This window comes from Branchiostoma floridae, chromosome 17, assembly GCF_000003815.2.
Source record: "Branchiostoma floridae strain S238N-H82 chromosome 17, Bfl_VNyyK, whole genome shotgun sequence".
In the NCBI taxonomy this organism is placed as follows: Eukaryota; Metazoa; Chordata; class Leptocardii; order Amphioxiformes; family Branchiostomatidae; genus Branchiostoma; species Branchiostoma floridae.
In genome coordinates, this window is record NC_049995.1 from 18,391,348 (window position 1) to 18,400,618 (window position 9,271).

Sequence of the window (9,271 nt, forward strand, 5' to 3'; positions counted from 1 at the left end):
AACATTTCAGTCACTAAAGTTCGAAATTGTTCAAACATTTCAAAATGAAACTTTAAACATGTTTGAACCTTTTTATATTTGTTGGAACATTTGGGAAAGTAATGATATAATTATCTCTTTATTTAGAACAATTTGTGTTTTTGTTATTGTTCCAACATGTTCCAACATTTTGTGTCATTTTTTCCCTCCATAAAAACTTTTATTGCCCCCATAAACAAAGCTGCTAAGCTTGGTCCTTTGTTTGGCTCGATTTTCACTGGTGAGTCTTTTGTGAGAAGGTGGCAGACAGACATAATTTCCTGCACTTGGCAGGGATGTGTGAATTGCCCTCTTCCCAGCCCACTGACCCAGTTTCATCATATTGTTTCTATGTTCGAAGATGTGATCACAAATGATGCATCTATGTTGGAACAGTTTAGAAACTAACGGAAATAATGTATTTGATGTTAGAATTCTTTCTAACATGTTTGAATACTATAGAAATATTTAGAATGTCACATAGATGTTATAAATAGTTCTAAACAGTTACTTATCACAGTTAGATTGTCACAAAGATTTCCAAAATGTTAGAACAAAAGGCAAGAAACACCCTCTCGGTAATATGGAATTGACTCTACCTTCGCCATATAAACAAGGGTTATTAAGAAGACCAGATTGCAAGTTTCGAACAAACAGCGTACGCATGGTACGGCGTGGCGTGCACAAAGATCTGTTTATCTTTGCGTGACGATACTGTTTTTTTTTTTCATATGCTAGGTCGGTATACGGTGATGTCGTGGTTACCTATGCCCACAGAACCGACAACTGTTAAATTTGGTACCTAAATAAAGACGGCTGGACGCTGAAAGTACTGTGAAACGTTATGCCGGTACTGTTATCTTGCTCTTGAATATTAATGAGTCGCCTTATATGGCGCCTTACCGAGCTTTCGACAACAAAAAAAAACATCTCTCCGATGGGCTGACAGTTGGCTAGAAGCCACGCCCCTAATAACCGAATTCTGTGGCTGAGTTGTCAGGGGTGATATCGTTAGGCTTTGCCACGATTGTCCACCCTGAGTGTGAGGGTGGGTATTAGCGGTTGAGTCTCTTATGAATGGAATTGAATTGGATTCTGTAAGACGATATAATAAGTTTTGCACCAATAAAAGTTATCCTTGCAAGGCCAAAGCAACATAAAATATTATCAGTTAGGGAATAACACCTTCCACACTTAGCTTTTCTCTTCAGACATATTAATTTTTTACCAAAATTGCCTGGACTATTTCATCTACAGGCACAATGATTGTGGCTTGCGTAGCTTGCAGCACTCCCTAGTAATTTGTATCACTAAGCAGTACAGGACACAAGGAAAGCAGATTGTAGATTCTCAGTCAGCTCACAAAGATGTCTCAATGGAATCGTTAACTGGCTATCGAGCTTTAGGACATCAGAGCACAGCAGTTGTTTTGGATCCTTCATGCGCTATTGTGCCTCAAGGTAACATGAACAGTGACATTGATGCCTTTCCGCCATGACAGTCAGACCAAAACAACACACCGTCTATTCATTACATTCAACATCTTCATTACCTTCTTTTCTGTAAAACCATTACATTACACCAGAGTCCTTACTTGGCATGTGAACATGAACATGCGATAAAGTTTTCTTCCCCTCCGTACTGAATACTGGACATGTACCCCCAAGGTTAGAAAGTTACGAATGTGATCACATTACAAACAGCCTTTGCACCTGCTGGGGTTGATGACCTTTAGGGTCACGCACCGCTACCCTGCCCTTTATGCGGCCGGGGAGGGGGTAAACAGAACACCTATTCGTAGTAGGGATACGACTCTACTAAAGTGAGGACGAACGCAGCCAAAGGCGTACAGGTATGTTGTGTTGCTATCTAAGAGGTATCTTACCAATTCTGCAGTAAGGTTAGGAAGATAGCATTTGATAGTTAAAACCAAACGGCCATAATGTACCAGGGTCCTTCTCTTTCCACTCTTATTTTTACCGGGCTTTTGGTCTATCCTAGTACGGAGAGACACTGACTTTAGAGTTTCTCGAGGATCTCTCAAAGTCTCTCAGAGTCTGTCACATGTTACTATACCCCTTATAACAAATTGTTATGGAAAAATACTTGCTTACTTCTTGAAGCTCAGAACATTAGCATAAACAGACATAACTGGCAGGAAACAGGTATTCTACATGTAGGGTAACTTGTTCTATAAAAACTGCTGTTGCTAGTGTAGAGGTATTAGTATAGGTGTCGATAACGTTTTATACGGGATGAGCTTTGTGGGTGTTGCAGGAATGAATCCTCTGGTTCAGAATATTACAATTTCACCCAGCGATCCACATTGCTTCGATTGCCTACCGGGCTATAGTCGCTGTTAGTTCGTGAACTCATACGTTACGCGGTTTAGAAGCACCTTTTCCTTCAGTAGGGTGTCATATGTTCTAGATAATACTGCAAGGTAAACTAAAGTTTACATCTATAGGGTAACTCTGAACTGCAATATTTCCGCAGGTAACACAAATGCGAATACCGAGTGTTACCTTATCTAGGGGTATTGTGGTTGATAAGTCACAGCGATACAGATAGGCACCGTGTGTTTTGTTGGGATGTGACCCTAGCATGACCTCTGTGGCTCAAAAGCAAACAACTTCTCAGTTTCACCCAGCGTGTAAAAGACACATACCTGACAACAAACACTGATCGTTAAGAAACACCATGCATTTATATAAGTGGCAATTATCGTTGTGCTACGTATCAGCTTTGTCGCGAAGTAACATTATTCCAAAGTACCTGTAAGCATTAAGACTGTGAATAAAGTATGTGGGGCTACCAGCGTCACGTCCAGGCAGTGTGATTTGTTGACGTTACCTTGCAATACTAGTCTGGTTGAGAACTTCTTTATTTCTATTTCTCTTATCTTGTCAAAGAATTGCTTGTACATCACATCTCATACCAAACAACGCTATTCCGTGAATATAAGGCGGTCTAAAACATGTCCGATGTCGCAATGTTAGCCAGAACAAGAGTTAGACTTCGGTCCCAATTGGAAAAATGGGCCCTGCCGAGCGATTCAAGGCTGTATGTGGCACTTTCCAGCGTTAGTAGCCGTTACCCCTTAGTGGCCTAGTGGGATATCCTGCGGCTCCCGGGATATCTTTGAGCAATAATTCCGGGGCTCAGTAACTTAAGGTCGCCAGGACCTATCTGTGGCTTACAACGAGGGGTGTCCCCAGGATTGGGCAGTCCGCCGGGGCAAATTTGTAGTTTCGGTGCAATTGGGACCGAATTCTTACGTTGCATGCACCGCCGCGTCTAGGCAAGTTTGGTTGGGTTTGTTTGGTAATAGTCTGTAAACTGAGTAACGGGACTTTCTTTGTTTTCCAGACTTGAGTCAATAACGTTACAAACGGACAAAGCGCGCTTTGTGTACGTAGAAGCATATGCATGACGGGACCCGTTCAGAACAAATGTACTTCCAAGGTTCACCTGCAGAGGACAGACTTGTTCAAAGTCACACACCGGACCTGATTTAAACTTACCTGAAGTATGACTGTTAGAACAAAACGCGCTTAATGCCCACTGTTATTTAATTTGGGTCCTTTACAACAATTCCATGCCATTATCGCCTTGCGGTATAACAAATGAGTAAAAGAAATCCAATCCTCATGTATAGGCCTGTGATCACCATCATCATTTTCGCCACATGCACTGAGCTGAGACATACTTCCCAGCAGCCTTTGCAATACACATTCACAATGCACCTTTGTCTCTGATGTTTTTACATATGATTTACTATCCATACTTTGTAAATTTCAGTTTCATTAATTTTCGTTTTGCACATGATTTGATATATGATTTGACCTCTGACCTCCACCCCATCTCTTGACATATTGATTTTGACCTTGGAACGTTTTCGACTTGAGTATGGACACTGATTATGTTTTGACGCACCAGTTTTATGTTTTCTGTACTGTATGTTGTCCCTGGGTGTTCAAAGTTTGACTGATTGTTACCACGTTTTGTCCTGTATCTGTTATTTACATGTATGTTTGATGGGCCCCCTTGGAAATCAACTATACACTGTTGTAGGGGCTACCCATCTGTTTCAAGATGAAATAAATAAATAAATAAATGCAAATCCCAGATAGCTGAAGTCGGCTGTGACCAGCAAGTGTATAGACTTGTCAATTTGCCTCTGACAGTGCAGCAACTGGTACAATTTGATCAGAGATTTGATTTATTTTTCGTTCGGATGGAAGCATCTTGGTGCATTTTGCACACGCAGTATACATATTGATAGTGTTTAAAAACGCACTAGTTTGGTTAAATACTTTTTAAAAGCAACTATTTGCATCAATATTCCATGACAATCGCAGTCTAAAACACGGAAATCAAAAAGTTGCACAGAATGCAGTTGTACCAATGACATTATATAACGTCCTTGGTTGTACAGAATTAGCATGTTACAATTCAAGAAACGCTATTCCCTCATGACACTGCATCATCATCATCATTTCTTCGTTTTTGAGGCTACCAACTTCAATTTGCTGAAGACTTTTGTAGCCTATATGTTAACGTGTAAAGTGCCTTTCCCAAGGGCACAAGACCGGTGACACGTCGGGGTTTGATCTCCGAACCTTCTGGACCTGCGTCAAACGTGCTGACGATTGCGCCACGCGGTCCCACATTTATCATCCTCTATGAGGTGCAGCAAGTGAGGCTTCCTTTATCCTCTTTGGTGACAGTTAGTCACCTGGGATGTGATTTGTGGAATGTCCATTGTAAAAAAAAAGGCTGGGTGTATTATGCATGCCAGGTCTGCTCTGCCGACATAACTTGCCGGCACTGCTGGCAAGCGGTCATTTTAGGCCATCTTGAAAATGCATTTGTTACCCCATGTCACAGCACGAACTAGCCAATTCTTAAACCTACTGCCTTCCGTGAATCAATATTTGGCTATAAGCACCAAGTTGCAATGAACGTCTTACTTACTTAGACCTATAATGTGTGCACAAAAGTTTCAGTTCATGAACGTTTTATCGTCTGCTTTCAGGATGTCAGGTCAGGAACGAAAAAAAATCACAACTGCCGACAGGCGCCATTTTGAATTTGTCCAATCTTTGCTCCGGATTTCCAAAGAGCTCACAGAAGAGGAAACGGCAACCATGAAGTTGTTCTGCCTGCACCTGATCCCTAAAGGCCAGAGGGCACAACTCAAGCGGATAGTGGATGTTTTCCATAAGCTGATGGAACTGGACAAAATCGACCAGGAAAACTTGGAGTTTATTGAAGAGATCTTGGAAAGAATCGGTAGACAGGACCTGATTCGGGACGTTATGCGGCGGTTTCAGCCTCCTGACCGAGAGATTCCGGAAAACCCCGAACTGCAGCCGGAAAATCCCGAGCTGCAGCCGGAAAACCCCGAACACCAGCCGGGAGCAAGTCTGTTAGGGACGACTGCAGAAGGTGAGTCACATGTGAGAGAATTTAAAGCCCCACACAACACTGCCCGTACAACCTGCCATACATCTCGTCCTGAAGTACTTTTTAAACGCTATATACGTTTGGGGAGGGCTTAGACTTCCCGCGTCAACTTTGAGACAAGGAAACATTTCTTAAACTTTTATTGGCAAAAATTTTAGAATAATAGATAGTACTTGCTCCATTTTTCGTGTTACCATGGCAACGGGTTTCTAACAACCATATTTTACAAGAATCACTAATTCTCGTTAAAGACATGAGGTTTCTAATTTTTCTTGCATATATAATTCAATATAACATTCAGAATTAAATATTCGTAATCTATACTAATTTGTCAATGTAATCTGTCATAAACCCAAACGGTGAAAAATGACACAAGGGTTTAATCAAGTTGTTGTCACTTTAGTATCATTTCTACTTCTTACAAAAACTTCAAAGGAACGTTTTCAGTCTTCTTTATGGCATTTGGTTGTTATTTGTGGAATAAAATGTATTTACAGAATCTAAGGTTGCAGATTGAACATTCAGGATTTCAAAGGAGAGCAAAAATACCTATGACGTCATTTCATGACTTTATTATTACACCATGGACCGATCTGCGGCTGCACTTGACAACACAAGTCTATAATAAGTCTATTAAACACCATTTCTTTTGTTACAGTTTTGTTTAATACAGTATATTTACACAGTTTTGTTAATGAAATCATATGTATATATATATATATATATATATATATATATATAACGCCATTCTTAAACCATATTACGTCAAGATGGTACCAAGAGCATACGCATTATAAACAAATCCGAATACATTACTGCCTGCAATTTAGTGATCGTTCATTAAACAGTTTTGAAACTATGATTCTGGTTGAACTACCAACCCCGAACCCCCACCCCAGGATTAAAAGAAAAACCCAGGCTAGAAAGTGTCATTATCTAAGTTAGGAACATAAAAGATCAAGGTAAACTTTAATTTACATCAATAAGATTATTTGGCGTACATCACATCCAAAAATATGCAGTCAAATTATGTAACAGTACATTATTTTACATAACTGGGCCGTTTTGTTTCGAATTACAATTTTAACATAGCGTGTTTTTATTGAGTTGTACAATAAGCTGCACTTTAGCCTTTGTCTACAATTTTATGGCTTTAAGTGTCTCATGAGATAAACCGATTCATCTCATCTCCTTACGGAGGACTTCAGTCCTTTTGTATTCGTGTTTGTTTCAGGTGACGTGCAGGGATTTTTTTACGATGTTATCAAAGAAATCAGCCACAAGTGGGACGACCTGGCCCGGGAGCTGGGATTTCATGATAACGAAATCAAAGTAATCCGAGACTTGGAGCGTGACCATGACCACAGGTGCAGGGAAATGCTGACAAGGTGGAGAAACAGGGAGGGAAGGGAAGCTACTCTAGAGGTCCTAAAGCAAGCATTAAAGAATATTGGTGAAACTCGGACAGCAGAGAGCCTGGAAGGTTTGTAGCATCGTCGTTTTGTAAGAAATATCACCATCACGATCTAGCAGTTCTATAGCAAATTAAAAGGATTAAGGCTATTACTCTCAACCCAGTTAGAAACTATTAGAAACCTGTCTGAATTTTTTTTTCAAACAGCACAAACTTATTAATGCTTAATAATAATTATTGTTTGCAGGACCTACAACCTCCAACACCTACGTGGTTGTGCACGGTACAGTGCGCATGATCCAGGAAACTCTAGATCATCTTAAAAACTGTCTGGCAACGCTATGTGGCACCAGAAGGTCACAGGTCAAGTTCAGAGGTTACAAGAAACACAAGAGCATCCTGGTGCACTTCTCCATACCGCGGGAGAACACGGCGGTGCTGAGGCACATGGCGGATCAATCCGACCCGAGACTTGTCTACATGGGCGTCAAGTCACTGCAGATCGACGCTGAAGTTCCCATCAAAGTCCAACAGGGGGCGCCGTTGTACGGTGAGCTGACTTTTTTTCTCTTCATATGCACTTTCAGCACATTCGGAAAATCTACAAAATGACTGAAATTGCTATCACGTCTACTAAACAAATCGACAGAGATGTTGACCTCGACTACACTTTGATAATGTACGAGATGACATACTAGTCATATATTTCATGATGTCATATATCTTTCACTAACGTGTTGCAGGTATCAAGAGACAACTGCCTGTAGATGACATCGAGGTGGGATGCAGTACCCGGACGAAACGCCAGAGGGCGACCGTGGGCTGGACCCGCCTGTCTGCTCTGAACCTGTTCTCGGACGCCCTGCCGCTCCATCTGCAGGCAGCCGCGAGTCTGGAGTACCAGGGCTTCTCCTACAGCCTGGTCCGGGCTCTGGTGCAGAAGGACCGGCTCAGAGAACACCAGATGAGGCAGGCCATCCAGAACCTTAGAAACGCAGAGGTGGATTCCAACACGCTCCGACAGAAGGCAGAGGTGGATTCCAATACGCTCCGTCAGAAGGCAGAGGTGGATTCCAACACGATCATGACTTTGCGTTCCAAGCTCACCATCACAGAGAACAGGCTGAAGGAGGCTCTTAAGACGATGTCAGTTCTTGAAGAAAAGGTGCAGCAGGCCCAAGAATACGCTGAGAAAGCCGCCAAGCAGGTGGCATCCCACGTGACGGAGTACAGGGGAGAGAAGCCACCTGGAGGCTGGCCACAGGAGTACAGGGGAGAGAAGCCGCCTGGAGGCTGGCCACAGGAGTACAGGGGAGAGAAGCCGCCTAGAGGCTCGTTCGCACAGGGCGAGAAGGCAGATATAGCTACACAGACACACCTAGCGGATATTGTAGGTACTGCAGTGGGGCCTGGCGATCTGGGCGACAAGCTTGGAGAAGACCCGACTGCAAAGGAAGAAGACAAAACAGCTGCAATGCAAGGCCCTGACAGTGAGAACTGTGGTGAAGTCATCGGTACAGAAGCACCCGAGCAAGAGCGACACACAGCGGAGAAAGAAGGAGCGGCACATGGCTCTAGTGGGGAGGTGAAACAGGATGAGATCACTTTTGGCAGGAAAGGATCAGAACCTGGAAAGTTTCGGTACCCTCGCGGGGTTGTGGTGTCGCCTAGCAACGAGATATTTGTGACTGATATGCACAACAGGCGAGTCCAAGTCTACAGCACAGAGGGGTTTTACCTGCGCCACTTCCCAACAGTTGTACCGGGTACAGGGGATAAGGTAATGGGCCCACATGATGTTTGTATGGACGGTAACGGCACGCTGTGGGTAGTGGGGCGGGGAGAGACAGCTCATCATGTTGTACAGTACAGCACGGACGGGACCGCCATGGCGCGGTTTGACTTGGGGATAGGCATTTATTTCCACGGTATTGCGATGGACATTCGCAGTAACCACATCCTGGTGACTGATGCAGACCAAGATGAAGTTCATGTGTTCCGTCCGGACGGCGCCCTGGTGCGGACAGTCCGCCATCCACGGGCTGGGGAGATGACACGCCCCGGGTACGTCACTGTGGACGGGGAAGGGAACATTCTTGTGTCGGACTGGGACACTCACTGTGTCTACGTGTATGACGAGTCCGGGAAGTTCCTGTTCCAGTTCGGAGGTTATGGAAGTGGTGAAGGTCAGCTGTGGAATCCTGCAGGCATCTGTACAGACAGCTCGGGGCACATCCTCGTGGCGGACCGTGAGAACTATAGGGTTCAGATCTTCACACGTCACGGCGAGTTTGTCCGGACCGTCCGTACTGGGCCAGTCCCACGCGGCCTGGCTGTGGGACCGGAAGAGCAGCTGGTTGTGACTGATTG

The 9,271-nt window shown here is 43.6% G+C and overlaps 1 protein-coding gene across 1 annotated transcript; it reads left to right on the forward strand.

Annotated features, from left to right (window-relative positions):
* Positions 1 to 4,725: 4,725 nt before the first annotated feature.
* Positions 4,726 to 7,943, forward strand: LOC118405115 (the record flags this gene model as incomplete). The annotated part of the gene is made up of 4 exons (XM_035804519.1): positions 4,726 to 5,469; positions 6,722 to 6,970; positions 7,149 to 7,451; positions 7,645 to 7,943. Coding segments are annotated over exons 1-4 (1,314 nt in total), but the record flags the coding sequence as incomplete, so codon positions are not given.
* Positions 7,944 to 9,271: the final 1,328 nt, after the last annotated feature.